Here is a 17372-nt window from a genome sequence, read left to right on the forward strand (position 1 = left end):
CATCAAAGCTAAAACATCCCCAAACATGATGTATTCCAACCTTGTCTGCTGCAGGTGGGTGTTGCTGAAGTACAATTACTGTCTGTCCAGCACAGACTCCATGCACATGAGTTAATGGTGCCAGCTGGTCACTGATCCAGTGTACACCTCAGGCATTGTCCAATCAAATCCATACACAACCCTCCACCACATGGATGCACCACACAATTCAGACTTCAGTGGTTCAGAAAGGATTTAGTATCAGATATAACCTTCTACATAATGTGTCACTGGTACCAACGTGTTAGCATGGGTGACTGAATTAAACTATGACAGAAACTTTTCAGGATCATGTTATATAAGCATATAAACATACACTTGTAGATTAATTCATAAGCATTAGCTATATTACCTACTAGCTTCCGCTCATAAGCCCTGGCTGTAAGTGTAAGAAGCCAGGTGACTGTACACCGTGACCTTGAAGGGCATGACCTTTGACTTTCAGAGTGCATTATGATCTTGATTATTAGAGAAGAACACTATCTTATTGTCATGCTTAAACATGAGCATACCCTAATTATTTCTGCGAAAATATGTAACAATTTTGTTGGAGTGGAATTACCAAGGAAGACCTAAAAACAATCCTTAAATCTTCCCTATGTTCATCTTATTGCTGCTTTATATATTCGGTCTTTGAATGATATGATTTAGAAGTGATACACAGAAGGAAGACTGACTGACTGAGTTTGGTTTTATGCCGCTTTTAGCAATATTCCAGCAACATCACGGCAGGGGACACCAGAAATGGGCTTCACGCATTGTGCCCATGTGGACAGAAGGAAGAAGGTTTTGTGGATGTCAACTTCTTTATTACGCAGAACACAATGTTTCTTTCTCCGTCATCAGATGAATGCTTTACATCTTCTTCTTGGCGTACTGAGTAAGGGCGTATGTCAGATAACAGGGACTACATCAGATAACAACCTCAGTTGGCCCTGTCTATTAAATGACCCAACATTGAACACTTGTTTGAGAGATAGGGATTTCTGCCTCAGGGGACAATATTGTGCTTGTAAAGCAGACGTCAAGACCAGAAAACAAAATAAATCTGTATAACAATTGGAACCAAATTTAACCATTTTTATTTAATCACATTTATGATCTAGTTTGTTTGTACAGATTTTCTCATCATGACTATACATGAAACTCTGTATAGTTTAAAAATTATTGAAATAATATAATTGAATACTAATCAAAGTAATTTAACCAATAAAATATAAAGTGCATCACGAAATGGTCACAAAGAAAAAGGTTTACACTTTACCACATCCCCAAACCATCACCATGGTTACCATATTAAAGAATTCGTAAAAATATAAACCAAATATACCATTGAAGCAAAATGTAAACCTGATGTTTCTTTTCAAAATATTTCATTGAGTAAGAATGATGAGAAAGCTATTAATCTGACAAATTTACCAAGCACAAATGAAAGACTTTAAAAGATCTTTGACAATGAATCATAGAAGACCTGTGCCCTCTCATAGCTGATGTCAGATGTTTTTCTAGCCCTCGAGCCAAGTTCAGTTCCTAGTCACAGTGGCAACTTCAATGTTATGATAATCCCCTTACAAAGTAAATGTGGATCAGGAACATTTTGAAGGATTTCATTAAAAACAAATACATACTTCTGGAATATTAGAGAAGCACATTCATTTTACCAGTTCAGTCTACAGCTTAATGTACTGAAACTTTGAGAGTCTAACATTCTTTCTGTCACTTAAGCACTATTATGCCAAAAGATAATGGTTCATTACAAGACTTCAAGAAAAGGAAAGCAAAGATTGAAAATACCTTCAACACCTGCCTGGGAACATTTAAAAAAAAGTAAACTTGGAGAAATGTCATAACACGAAGCCCACTTGAATCAAAAGAGAAAATAAATTAATCAGAAACTTACAGAACCTCTTCTGTGACATATGTTCATAATTATCAGAATAACCAATAACCATAAAACCACTGATAACAAATATATGCTGAAACCTGAACTGCACGTCAAGTCAACATGTGTAAAAACATTACAAATCGAATTAAACAAAAAATACAAAAAGATAAAAAAGACCAATATTCCAAACCTGGACACCAAATCACAAGCCCTCTGACCACATGCCACAGTGAAATCCGGGATGCTAATCTCATCTCCTACCTGCTCCAACACCTTGAGCCTGAGTCATATGCTACACCCGCACGTCCATCTCGATCAAACACCGGCAACCGATACAAGTGGCTTTTCCTGCAGTATGGCAGATGATGAAAGCGGGTCAAAATGTCATACAACAGATGTATCATGGTTTGACTCAGTTTCCTTATTGAATGAAGTATTCTCTTCATAATGGTCACACCAAAGAGGATGTCCTGTTGAAACCATTACATCACATGTTAGAAACCAGGACCAACAGCTTCTGTAGTTAGAAGTCTTGAACACGCATGAAGGTACCCCATGGTTTGATATCCATTCTGTCTATTAAGTCTGTCAAGAAATACAACCGTCCCAATCCACGTCTGCATGTAATAATGTTGCGAAGTGATGAGTTGATTTTAACCTGAGGCTTCAGTTAAAAATACAGCGCTTCAAGGAAGATCCTGTTGCTTTGAAATGTCATGTCATTCATTAAGCTCCCAAAGAGCATTTATGACATAAATACAGGGTTATTTATGCAGTCAGCCTTTGAAATTCATGCTAGTCCAGTGAACCGAGACTAAGTAACTTATATCGGCTGATGACAAGTGAAACTTCAGAGATGGTTGTCCTAATTGACAAGCTGCACTTCTAGGCTGTCATTCTGAACCAGTCCCAGGTGCTCAACTTGGCTTCAAATTGGAACAAATCAAATCTGACAATATTTGTAAACATTTAAGGAGGACTGGCTACAAACTCTGACGGTGTGTGAAATAATGTATCTTGAAAAAAGCCCAGAAAACATGCTCTGAAGCAGTGTATTCAAGGGGGATAACTCTATAAGGTCACTTGTTTAAAACCACCAGTTTATGTCAGTATTAACAAGACAAAGTCATCAATATCCCCTGCAATGGCAAAATACTCTTCATGAATATGTCTACGAGTTATGATTATGTCAAATGTTTTGGTGTGTATATAGAAAAGTGGGAGGAGAGTATTGAAAGGTTTTAAAAGTTCTGCTCCAGAAAGGAGCACAACCACCAATTTCAATCTAAGTCAAACTCGTTGCCATGGAAATGCCAAAAATATTTTATTCAGAATACCCAAACTACCAAAAGGCACCAGTACAAAAATAGACCAATCTATGTGCCACGTTCGGAAATAGCACTAACAATCAAGGCACAGCACATTATTACCCCGGATAACCCAAGCTGCCTGTTAGGCACTAGAAGGTTATAGTCATATGACTTTTTCCACCGGGTACCCATTTTCCTGCCGGGTGAACAGAGACAATTTTGAACAAACTCACTTGCCTAAGGTGAGACCACAAAATTGACAAACTTTATGGATAACAACTTCTTTATTACGAGAGTGTGATGTTTCGATACAGATTCCAGTACCGTTGTCAAGCAGAAATGTAACATGAAGTGCAGGCAAAGTATAAGTTGTCTATTGTATATTGTTTCCTTTGTATTACACTAGCACTCCGCAATGTGTAGGCTGCAAGTCTGCACTGGATAAACCTGTCATTGATATCCCACAGAATGTCACATGGTGCCAGGGAAAGATGCTAAAAACCATAGAGCAGTTATCTCTTATGGTAAGCATTTGCTAGCTAAATGTCCAACATATCTCAGGTTATTACTAGGGGTGTCACGATACACCAAATCTCACGATACGATACGTATCACGATTTTAAGGTCACGATATGATACGTATCGCGATACACAATTTTCGCACCTTTTCATAGCATTACCTTACCGGCAACGTACGCGCTCGCTGATTGGTCCATCAAAATAGTCTAGCCAATCACAAAAGCTGTTAGTTTCCAACCTATTTTTTAAGTAAAGCTAGCTACATCTATTTATCAGAGCGGTCTCGTATAATTTTACTATCAAGACTTTGAAGGAGATGGATATAGCATAAAAATCTGAATCGAAAAAGTTTTAAAATAAGAATCGATACACGCAAGCATGTATCGCGTATCGTATCGTCAGTAAAAATGTATCGATGCATCGATACATTCGCGTATCGCGACACCCCTAGTTATTACAAATACATATTGTCCTACTAACCTCAGATCATTATCATGATTATAGAAACAAAATATGACATTCAACCTCTGATCATCATACACACATAATTTCCAACCCAAACACAGTTATCAAACAGGAGACATGCTGCTCAACTAAGGTCCTTATAGACACAGTGTGTACTGCCCAGCAATCAACAACTTTCAAACCTTAACAAGGAATGACACAGTACTTTAAAAATATCTAAACCGGAACAATGATTTTTACATCTTAATGCATCTACACAATCCACCACAGAAACTCAAAATCAGGGCTTGATTTAAGGGAATGAGAGCTACTTGCACCTGGTGCAACCTTGAGGGATAACTTTGGTACCCCATACAAAAACAGGTTGCACCTGCTCCTCCATGTTAAATTATATATAATCCTTGAGTTTTGGTATTGATGATTTAGAGCATCTTTTAACGAAATTCTTGGTCTGATAAGATCGTAATTGATTAAAATTTCATGACATGAACACAACTAGTCATTGAATGACTGTCCGTGTAGTCATCAGTCACTGCCTCAAGCCACTTTCTCATCATACTCTTTTCCAGCTGAAGTCTGTGTTCTTTGAACAACAAAATATTCACATGCACTGGGAGCAGGTTGGTATAAATATGAGGTTGCTTTTAGCAGTTTCAGGCTGCAACCAGTGAAGTTTCTACATGCTTAAATTGAGCCCTGTATCAAAATGATCATGTGACCCAAGCCCCTTGTTGGCAAGGCCAACCCGTGAAAACGTGTTCTGTGTTGATGGTTATTGTTCCCGGAGATGGTTTCAGTAGCAACAGTTGCAAGTTATGTCAGAAGTCGGAAACAGGCTGGCTAAGATAGAGTGCTTCATAACCTGGTTGAACTCACAATACCATAACCGACAACAGGAACTGATGTGAATCTAGGGTTTTCAGTGTGAATGGTATCTTGTGGGGTGATTCCCGGATGAACCTGGCAGAGTAAGAGCAACAGTGTTCATGCTCTTGTTCATAGACAGCAGTATGCTTCTACTTGCTCTACACTGGGCAACAGGTGGTCATGGTGATGAAACAGGTAGGACTACAGAATACCGGATACCTTCCGCCATCTTTGAAAGCATGCGAATTTACCTAGGTTAGGGTAAGGTTTAAGTTTAGGGTTTAAGTTAGGGTAAGGTTTAGGGTTAGGGTTAGGGTTAAGGTAAGGGTAAGGGTAAGGTTTAGGTTTAGGTTTAGGTTTAGGGTTAGGGTTAGGGTGACATGACACTAAACAATATGGCTGGTAGGTATCCGGTCTTCGGTAGGTGTACCATGAAATCTATCAGGAACTGCTCATTCCTGTGGCCAGAGACAGCCAAGTTTCACCAGGCACCTACCCCCGACAACTGAACTAACCAATTGTCAGCTTACCCAACAACAAACCCTGGACATGACTGTGGGTCATGACTGATGAACAGGCATATATAATCACATAGATAACCACTAAAACAAGTGAACAATGGTACATCTCATGTTGGGATGTTTTAGTTTCCTACCAGGATATGCAAGAACTTGAGTATAATGTCAAGCACGACACAGTGATGGTTATTTATTGATTCCGTAACACTACCTGTCTTCATAAAGTATAGATAAGGAAAGCACACATACTACACCATAGATAACTTGGTATGAAAGCCAGATGTATATGATAATGATAACAACTGCCCTATTTCAGGACTGACAATATCTGAGAGCTTGGTATAACCACTCATACATGTATCGCACTGTTTTCTGATACTGCATGCCGAACGTTCTCAACAGTTTCAACTATTCAAAAACATGAAATCCCTATTTAGGAACGTTTCCAATCGTGTTGAATATGCTAATCACTGTCAATGAAGTTTAATAGTATTCTAGGATAGCGTATGCTTCTTTAAGCATGTTTAAAGAATTTTTTTAATCACCTTCCACAGTCTCACCCTTCCTGAAGCAAAGCAGTGTTAGCACTACCTCCTATACGTTAATATTAACCTACGACAGGTGAAGCCCCGTGCCCACATTTTGGTGAAACAGGCAATGGAGGTTGTGTTTTGTCTGGAATACTATCCTCTTGTCATGGAAGTTCGATCACTTAAGAACTGAAGTTTCAAAGTAATATTCATATAATCTTATTTTCAAATCTCCTACCTCTAAACTTGTTTATTTATGTCAAACATTCCCGAAATCCAGGTATTTTACTGCTTTTCACAATCGCAGCATGGCCGCCCTCTCACTGTCAACACATGTGTCCCAGAAAGCTACGTTACACAAGTTCGATTGTATGATTGGCTCACTCAGGCTTGTTGCGTAAACAGGATGACTTGTATGGACGATCTCTTGTGTCAAATTCAGAGTTAGACTAGAGCAGTCCCAAATAATTTTATGGTATTCGTGTCCATGAAACGTTCATATTATGTTTTAATACTTCTAAAAACGATGAAAAGTCACAAATATTCAGCTTATATACAAGTATTATGCAGGGAGTTATTCTTCAGGCTCATCGTAACGGGCACCAAGCCTCAGAATGTCGACAAACACCACGAACTGGCTTGCAGAAACGTAAATGTGTTCTGTGCTGACATGTACGGTGGGTACATTGATGTGTCCAGGTTGTATTTATCAATGAGGCACTAACTCGAACCTCATCAGGTACAAATTGACGGAAGTTCTCAAAAAGCATTAAGTTTTCTATAAGAAATGGCCCTTACTTGTTTCCAAAGTTTTAAATTTGGACAAGGATATCACGTGTCTGGTCATGTTACATTTAGACCAGCAACATAAACAAGCAGAAGACAGGTGTGCTGTCAATTTACAACGTGTGAAATAAATACTGTTTACATTATATTTGAGCTGATAAAGTTACATTATTGATCTAGGGTTAAAAAGTAGTTGTGTGCTGAATATGAGCTATTCCCTACAGGAATTTTCTGATTTAGAAAACTGTTTGAATCCCAATCATTCACCACATTTAAATTATTCCGATTTTTGGTATTTTCCATGTATCACATCCAGGGTTCATAAAGAGACAGATAGATATTTGACATTAACATGATGAAAAAAAGATACCTTTCAAAGTTGACTAACAATGTACTGATAAACAGATCCTTTAACCATGCTAACAATTAAGACAACAGAGAATTGAGACCACTTTCAGAAAAATACTCTTAACATTTCTATTTTTACCTAAGTCTTCAATCAGTTGAGACTGTGTGTCAAGTGAATGAGTACATAGCTTTTGGCATTATTCCTGGAACAGTATGACAATGGACAGCATTAAGTGCTTCACACAGTTTACCTATTCCAGGCATATTGAGAATCACATCAAGCCATTCTGTGTGGTGAGCCAGTGTCTTGACCAATAGGCTACACCATCAGACATATTCAAGACATCAGTGACAATACTTACTTTCAGGTAGTGGCAACTACAGAGAGGTCATTTTGTGAACTTGAAATAATTAATTTCGAAATGATTGGATGTGATGGAAACATCAACTTGTGAATGTTGTGATACATTTTCCATACTTACAGTGAGAGTTGCATTAGTTTCCAAGTTGGCGTGAAGTGGTGATGTGTCAGACGTGGACATCTGCCAGTAGATGCACCAGCTGTCTCCACACTCCAGCCATCTACATAGGCCCAGATCATCTCTATCTCTATGCACATCAGTTATTTATTGATTACGAAGCACCAGAAGGAGATTTGCCTAACACATTGTATAAAATTTTATACTTGCTATATGACTGATCAATAATTTCACGGCAACCTGTTAACCCATAACACTGAAATGATGTCCACCCCTGTCCACTGTCTGCATTCAGAAAGATTAAATTATTGAAAGGATTAAGTTTTATTGGATCTCTGCATGAAGAGAGACGTTTTTGAAGCAAATGAACAATGAATAAAAGCCAGTTCATTTGAAGCAGGGACAGGGCTCTAGATAAATGCCGCATCGGCGTATGTACAGATACAAAATATGCACGATACGATAGGAAATAATTTAAGAAACATAGCAGATACGCTCCACAGCAATCGTGTACGGTTTTAACATCATTTACAGATGCATTTATCTGAAAAAGTATTGTTTTATTGTTTATTGACCTGTTTACACAAGCCTAGCAATGTTGTGGTGCATATATGAAACAAAACACAAGATTATGGATACTCCATTAAATTCCATTCAGTACTCTAAATGTACTTGTTTTTTCAGTATTCCTATATTGAAACAATAAGCAGTACGTACTCCTGATGTTGACAAATTATCTGGAGCCCTGAGGGAGCTTGTATTAACATAAAGTTCCAACTGAGCAACTCATGAATTCTGTGAGAATTTACTTCATAAGTCTATGATCATATGTTTTCAGAAAATGCTGACTAGTGTGTCCTGAGTTCTGCTGCTATAGTGGTATAATCAAGAGGACCCTGAAGGTCCTCTAGGTTGTAAGACCGAGGTTGTGACAAGGCTTCCATAACTTTCATGCTAAATGTTGAACAATGGAATAAGAAAAGGTGATACTGATGTAGGGTGGTAGGATGGCCTAATGGTTAAAACGTCCAATGCTGAAGACCCGGGTTCGATTCTCCCCATGGGTACGATGTGTGAAGAATATTTCTGACTGACTGAGTTTGGTTTTTACGCCACTTTTAGCAATATTCCAGCAATATCACAGCGGGGGACGCCAGAAATGGGCTTCACTCATTGTACCCATGTGGGGATTCGACCCGGGTCTTCGGCGTGACGAGCCAACGCTTTAACCACTAGACTACCCCACCGCCCTAAAGAATATTTCTGGTGTCTCCCATCGTCGTATTGTTAGAATATTGCTAAAAGCAGCATAAAACCACTCACTCACTAACTCACTCACTCACTCACTAATAGTGATCTGAGTCAGATGATTCCTATCAGACAAGATGATATGGCTAATGACACAGTGTACTGAAGCATACAATTTATTTGTATGTTTATTCACACCAGCTGTCAGTTGTTTTTGTCATTAATATTAATATCAACATTAATATGGCATGTAACCATGACAATAGACTTGTACAAGTCCTTAAGGTAATACTTAACAGTTTAAATGTTAATTACTCAGTTGAAGAAAGGTTACATGATTTTTCACAAGTTGTACTATTCCTGAAAATAACAAATTGCACAGAGTGACCTCTGAGCTTCAAGAACTTCAGCTCCAATCCTCTATCTAGTACAGACTTGTAACAGTCATAGCGATGAACATTTCAAAATTGTCTTCTTCAAAGTTAACATCTCTCAATTCCACAGTCCATTTGTGAGAACCTATTGCCCGACTTAAATGATGCTAATAACAGCAGGCTGCTTTATTGACAATGTGTCTATCTATGTGATTAAATATCTTATACTGTATCATTACATGGGTATATTCCTATAACAAGCTAATATCACGAAACACGATACATGTGGACCACAATCTCATAACAGGTAAATTATATTAAATAATCTTTCTATCTTCAGACTAATCATGTCCGACTCAATATGCTCAATTTATTTCGGTATCCTTATCAAGTATTTATCAGCAAGCTCTGTTGTGTTTTTGGAATATGGACAGGCCAACCAGATCCAGTACATGACATTATCATGATTATACCATTAACAAGTTATCCATGTATAGCACTTAGTGAATGTAAATATGTAAATGTATAGCATATACTGCAGGTAATTTGCACCACGCATAACACACACACTATCTCACTTGACATATATCAGTATATAACACTTGCCATATACACTTGGCATATATATCAGTATTTAACACTTGCCATATATCAGTATTTAACACTTGCCTTATATCAGTATATAACACTTGCCATATATCAGTATATAACACTTGCCATATATATCAGTATTTAACACTTGCCATATATATCAGTATATAACACTTGCCATATATCAGTATATAACACTTGCCATATATCAGTATTTAACACTTGACATATATCAGTATATAACACTTGCCATATATCAGTATATAACACTTGCCATATATATCAGTATTTAACACTTGCCATATATCAGTATTTAACACTTGCCACATATATCAGTATATAACACTTGCCATATATCAGTATTTAACACTTGCCATATATCAGTATTTAACACTTGCCATATATCAGTATTTAACACTTGCCATATATCAGTATATAACACTTGCCATATATCAGTAGCCATATATCAGTATATAACACTTGCCATATATCAGTATATAACACTTGCCATATATCAGTATATAACACTTGCCATATAACACTTGCCATATATCAGTATTTAACACTTGCCATATATCAGTATTTAACACTTGCCATATACACTTGCCATATATCAGTATATAACACTTGCCATATATCAGTATTTAACACTTGCCATATATCAGTATTTAACACTTGCCATATATCAGTATTTAACACTTGCCATATATCAGTATATAACACTTGCCATATATCAGTATTTAACACTTGCCATATATCAGTATTTAACACTTGCCATATATCAGTATTTAACACTTGCCATATATCAGTATTTAACACTTGCCATATATCAGTATTTAACATATAACATATATCAGTATAACACTTGCCATATATCAGTATATAACACTTGCCATATATCAGTATTTAACACTTGCCATATATCAGTATATAACACTTGACATATATCAGTATTTAACACTTGCCATATATCAGTATTTAACACTTGCCATATATCAGTATATAACACTTGCCATATATCAGTATATAACACTTGCCATATATCAGTATTTAACACTTGCCATATATATCAGTATATAACACTTGCCATATATCAGTATATAACACTTGCCATATATCAGTATTTAACACTTGCCATATATCAGTATTTAACACTTGCCATATATCAGTATTTAACACTTGCCATATATCAGTATATAACACTTGCCATATATCAGTATTTAACACTTGACATATATCAGTATATAACACTTGCCATATATCAGTATTTAACACTTGCCATATATCAGTATTTAACACTTGCCATATATCAGTATTTAACACTTGCCATATATCAGTATATAACACTTGCCATATACACTTGCCATATATCAGTATTTAACACTTGCCATATATCAGTATTTAACACTTGCCATATATCAGTATTTAACACTTGCCATATACACTTGCCATATATCAGTATTTAACACTTGCCATATATCAGTATTTAACACTTGCCATATACACTTGCCATATATCAGTATTTAACACTTGCCATATATCAGTATATAACACTTGCCATATATCAGTATTTAACACTTGCCATATATCAGCCATATAACACTTGCCATATATCAGTATTTAACACTTGCCATATATCAGTATTTAACACTTGCCATATATCAGTATTTAACACTTGCCATATATCAGTATATAACACTTGCCATATATCAGTATTTAACACTTGCCATATATCAGTATATAACACTTGCCATATATCAGTATTTAACACCTGCCATATATCAGTATTTAACACTTGCCATATATCAGTATTTAACACTTGCCATATATCAGTATATAACACTTGCCATATATCAGTATTTAACACTTGCCATATATCAGTATTTAACACTTGCCATATATCAGTATATAACACTTGCCATATACACTTGCCATATATCAGTATTTAACACTTGCCATATATCAGTATTTAACACTTGCCATATATCAGTATATTTAACACTTGCCATATACACTTGCCATATATCAGTATTTAACACTTGCCATATATCAGTATTTAACACTTGCCATATACACTTGCCATATATCAGTATTTAACACTTGCCATATATCAGTATTTAACACTTGCCATATATCAGTATTTAACACTTGCCATATATCAGTATATAACACTTGCCATATATCAGTATTTAACACTTGACATATATCAACGTATGCAGTGTCCATTCCAGACCCATGAAGGTCCGGGTTAGAATGAGCCTTAAGTAACCCATGCTTGTTGTAAGAGGCGACTAATGGGATCAGGTGGTCAGGCTTGCTGGCTTGGTTGACACATGTCATCGGTTCCCAATTGTGCAGATCAATGCTCATGCTGTTGATCACTGGATTGTCTGGTCCAGACTCGATTATTTACAGACCGCTGCCATATAGCTGGAATATTGCTGAGTGTGGCGTAAAACTAAACTCACTCACCCCATTCCAGCATTTCTAAAAAGAGAGCCCATGGCCCCCCAGCCCTCAGTTATGGGGTCATTTAGAAGTTATTGTGCGTCAAATTGCTGTGACTTTTTAGCCACACATTACTTGTAAGAGTTCACTTCCTTTTCAGAACTTTCAATTCTGGTCGGATCAACAAGAGAAATCAAAATAAAAAAAATTGAGTTTTGCTTGAGTTGCCAAGCGAAAACAAACTCGTGATGCGTTTCAGATTTACATTCATGGATGCACCAACACAACCCGCCCATACCTGTACAGTGTGCTATGTTAAATATTAGTGCAGAATGGCACAAGGGTGTGGCCTACAACATGTATGTGCATGAATATATAACAAGCATTGTCACTAAGGTGACATAATCCCCCACCGCAAATTATCAAATCAAACTTATAAAGTAATGAATGTTTAAGATGAAGTTAAATGTCAACAAAAACATGACCAGTCAACCTCTCTTGATATCTTGCTCTTTAGTTGTTCAAACGCACACATATTTTCAAGACTGACTTTGACCTTGACATGAATGTCATAGTGTATGAAATATGCAAAACTAGTACTAAAGAAATTGCTTATTGAAAAACATCCAAGGGAGGTCTTGAAAGTCCATGAAGAAAATCCAGTGAACCGTTCTTAAAATATCTTGCTGACAATTCAGGTTAACATGCTGAAATCTTCAAAGTGTTCGTCGTGACCCTAAAAATTATGTGAAGGTCACCAAAATTGACTGGGCCCTGGGCCTTTCCTAGATGAAGCTTGGTGACAAATATGAAGAAAATCCAGTTAATATTTTTTGCAATATCTTGATGACTATCTTAACATGCGATTTAACACGCTGAAATCTTCAAAGTGTCTCTGTGACCTTGAAAATTAAGTGAAGGTCACCAAAATCGACTGGGCCCTGCGCCTTCCCTGGATGAAGCTTGGTGTCAAATATGAAGAAACTCCAGTGAATGGCTCTTGAGGTAGCTTAACATGCAGGTTTACATGCTGAAATCTTCAAAGTGTCGCCATGACCTTGAAAATTATGTGAAGGTCACCAAAATTGAATGGGCCTGGCCTTCCCTAGATAAGGCTTGGTGTTAAATATGAAGAAAATCCAGTGAACGGTTCTTGAGATAGCTTAACGTGCAGGTAAAACGTTAAAGTCCCCTTGTGACCTTGAAATGAAGGTCAAGGTCACCAAACCTGACTGGCACCTTCCTTTTACTGTGATGAACCTAGGTACCAAATATGAAAAGAATCCAGTCAATGGTTCTTAAGATATTCCAATTCGTACGGACGGACGGACCCTAATACTATATCCCCCACTTCGCGCTAAACGTGCGGCGGGGGATAATAACAACAGTTTTTCAGTACTGTGGTTACTGTAAATTATGTATAACACTGTACATCAAAGTATCAATGTATCACACTTCATGGGCGGATCCAGGAATTTTGAAAGGGGGTTCAGGGGTGGGGGTGGTGGGTGGTCGAACATTACAGAACAAGACTGACTTTGTCTAAAAAATACACAGCACTACACATAAAGAACAAATATTGAGTATTGCTGTGACATATTGCCTGGACTAGATAACTTATCTAGAATCCTAGTAGAATGGCTGGATTAGAATGATTAAATATTAAAATATACAAGAAAACTGTTGTCATGACTGAACAAAATAGCCTTAGGTCATTCTATTTTAAACATGTTCAAAAATTAAACAGCACAAAATTTGGGATGTAATTTTAAGGTATTTATGAATATGTGTCAACTTGGCAAGATATTTATTTCATGCAGGATAGCGCTCAGACTAATACATCGGACATGGACAAAATGTTGAAAGACTGACTGACTGAGTTTGTTTTTTACGCCGCTTTTAGCAATATTCCAGCAACATCACGGCAGGGGGACACCAGAAATGGGCTTCACACATTGTGCCCATGTGGGGATTCGAACCCAGGTCATCGGCATGACGAGCCAACGCTTTAACCATTAGGCTACCCCACCGCCCCAAATGTTGAAAGAATGTTTGGATAAACTATATGGCAAACAAGTCAATAGCCTCCTATTTGAGTTGCATCCCCTAGCAGACAGATTCACACAGCACCTGTTTGTTTGTTTGTTTGTTTGTTTGTTTATGATCAGTGGGAGTGGTTACAATGCAGATTGAAAAGCCAGGAGACAATATGGAAACCGACTCCCATTCCTCTGGTTTAAAAGTGCCAATCAGTGACATATGCTCCTCCCTAGACGTTGCTTGAAAATTAAATATTTTATAACTTACAACCTGTTCAGGTTGACTAGATATTAATCTGACATTATCTATGACACTGAATAAACAGACTTTAAAGACAAACAGCAGGTCTGAGACCATCAAAACTGCCTGAGGTACTATGTATCTTGTAGGTGTACATACTTCACAATGGTTAATGAGAGCGTGTCGTAGATACGGATATAACTCAGGGGTATAAGTAAGATAATATCTGTGTACATGTTACGTATATCTTGCCCACAGACATCCATTGTAAACATGTGAGAGAGCATCGCTAACTTTCATGATGCGATTATCTACAAAATCTGTTGGCTCAGAACAAATAGGTCATCTACCTGCTAAACATTCATCATTATTTTAATAATATTTTTCCTTTTTCAGATTTTCAAAACAGACATTGTTCCATAGGCATGGTAGAAGCTTTACTGAAAAATAATAACATGCCACATTTTATGAGTATCTGAGTGAGTGAGTGAGTGATAGTGCTGGGAATTGGTTGAAATGTCACAATTGATGATTGGTTCATTACCAACGAGCAATCATTGAAAAAAATTCTTTAGCAATATTTTCAGATATTCCTATTCAGGTTGTTATTGCAGATAGGTATAACATGTTTCTTTGGTTTTTTTGGTTTTTTTAGAAACTGCTCATATTGCATTTGCATTTGCAAACTTCACATCCAAGGTAAAATGATGCAACTTGCTACTTTAAAGTGATGACTAATTTATCATGAACATAAACCCCTGAACACATTTTCAGGCCCTGATAATTTTTTTCTAAGATATGTTCCATCATCAAGTGTTTCAAACTCTAAAACAGTTCCAAAATCATTTGTGTTTGATTATGAGAAAATGTGATCGATTGCTTGGTCGTTTGGTCACTGTGACCAATCTTTCGAATATTTCAATTAATCGGAACACCACAAGTGAGTGAGTTGGGTTTTACGCTGCTTTTAGCATTATTCCAGCAATATTACGGTGGGGGACACAGAAATGGGCTTCACACATTGTACCCATGTGGGGAATCAAACCCGGGTCTTCAGTGTGACGAGCGAACGCTTTAACCACTAGGCTACCCCACCGCCCCTATGAGTATCTGAGCATCTCTATGGTGGATATTAGACTCTTTTTAAATACATTACCATATTATATATATTATGTATTAATAACTACTACTACACAAAAAACAATGCTTTCATTGCACGACAAATAATTGTTTTCAACAGCAATGAATATATTGTATTTCTACATTATTGCCATAAAAGTACTTTGATGAGTATTTTTATAAAAACATATGAACAACTGTAAAACATGTCATTAACTTAGTAAAGACGTCTTTCTCTTAAACACATGCCATCATCCAAGTATTTGCATTGTCTGTAAGACACAACCAGCCTCGTTATTTTGCGAGTAAACGGTAAACACTGCCATCCGAACATGTGACATCCAAAAAACCTATGATCCAGCGGTAACACAAAAAGACACCTGCAATTCCAGCCTTAATTGAATATTTAATAATATCTGTTCAGGTTGATAAATTTATCAATTAAATATTATCTGTGATACCAGAGGCCATTAAATAAGTTTATGAGGACAATGAAGATAAGTCACTATTCAGCCTTTACAGAAGAACAGTGGGCCCTACAGCCAGATTCAGAGGTCTCCCTGGGGACACTGTGTATCTTGTAGGTGTACTTACTTTGAAATGAGTAACAAGATCGTACAATAGATAGCGATATAACCCAGAGAAGTTGGATGTTAGCATCATATTGAATCAAAAGTATCATGTATTATTATCTGGATTCATTTATGTTTCTGTATGTGCAGACATAAATCTTATAATTACCCATCTCTACTTGCAATTAATGAATTTTATGCTAATAAATACAAGACTCACCCATTATATGAATAAAATATAATTTTCTGCCTTCTCGTTGGCCATCTGAACAATGGTTACCTTAAGATATGTAAACGCTTCTGTGTCAGTGAATTATTAATTTTGTATCAAATTTCACAAATTTGGACATTAAAAATTTATTAAAATTGCATCAATATCTCAATATACAACATTCCTAAGAATATACATGACAAAATCATCATTTACGGATTAATTTTACATGATCTTACTTGTGTTAAATGTTTTGTCTTGACTTGGGCTCCGACTGCAGTGGTACCAAGTGTTTACACGAGTGGTGCAAAGCCAGACTGAACGCTACTAGACTTCAGCGCATCATAAATACATCAACACCTGTCTCATGTTCATATAAACATGATATATACATGATATATTATATATTCAAGTGTTCGCATGGACACACTTTCATAACCACTGATGAATAAAACATCTGATCATCATTTTCACACATAAAAAAAGACTAATTTCCCATTATTGGACATTTAACTAGTATGTTGACAATGTCATTGAGCATATGCATTCTGAAATTAGATATTCTGCAGGGATGGGTCCCAGAAAACATCATGCTGTCCACTGTTGTATCTGACTATAGGTAAATCAAGACACAAGTGACATGTTCTACAGTTGACAACTGAATGTTCTGTTTATACTGTCCAAAAAACATGGGTCAAGATAAGGGTCCTTTTGGCCATCTATGAAAGTCAAACCATTACACTTTTAGGGCTTAATAAAATTTTATCACATAGTGAGTTGTAT

General features: G+C 36.7%; 1 protein-coding gene across 1 annotated transcript in view; it reads right to left on the reverse strand.

Annotated features, from left to right (window-relative positions):
- Nucleotides 1-17372, reverse strand: part of LOC124270950 (adenosine 3'-phospho 5'-phosphosulfate transporter 1-like) — a 29066-nt gene that overhangs the window by 5272 nt on the left and 6422 nt on the right. Inside the window, 1 exon segment of the mRNA XM_046706017.1 lies at nucleotides 2186-2272. Within this exon segment, the coding sequence (XP_046561973.1) occupies nucleotides 2186-2272 (87 nt within the window).

The sequence above is a fragment of the Haliotis rubra genome, unplaced genomic scaffold, assembly GCF_003918875.1.
Source record: "Haliotis rubra isolate DU_JTF1 unplaced genomic scaffold, ASM391887v1 Scf156, whole genome shotgun sequence".
NCBI lineage: Eukaryota > Metazoa > Mollusca > Gastropoda > Lepetellida > Haliotidae > Haliotis > Haliotis rubra.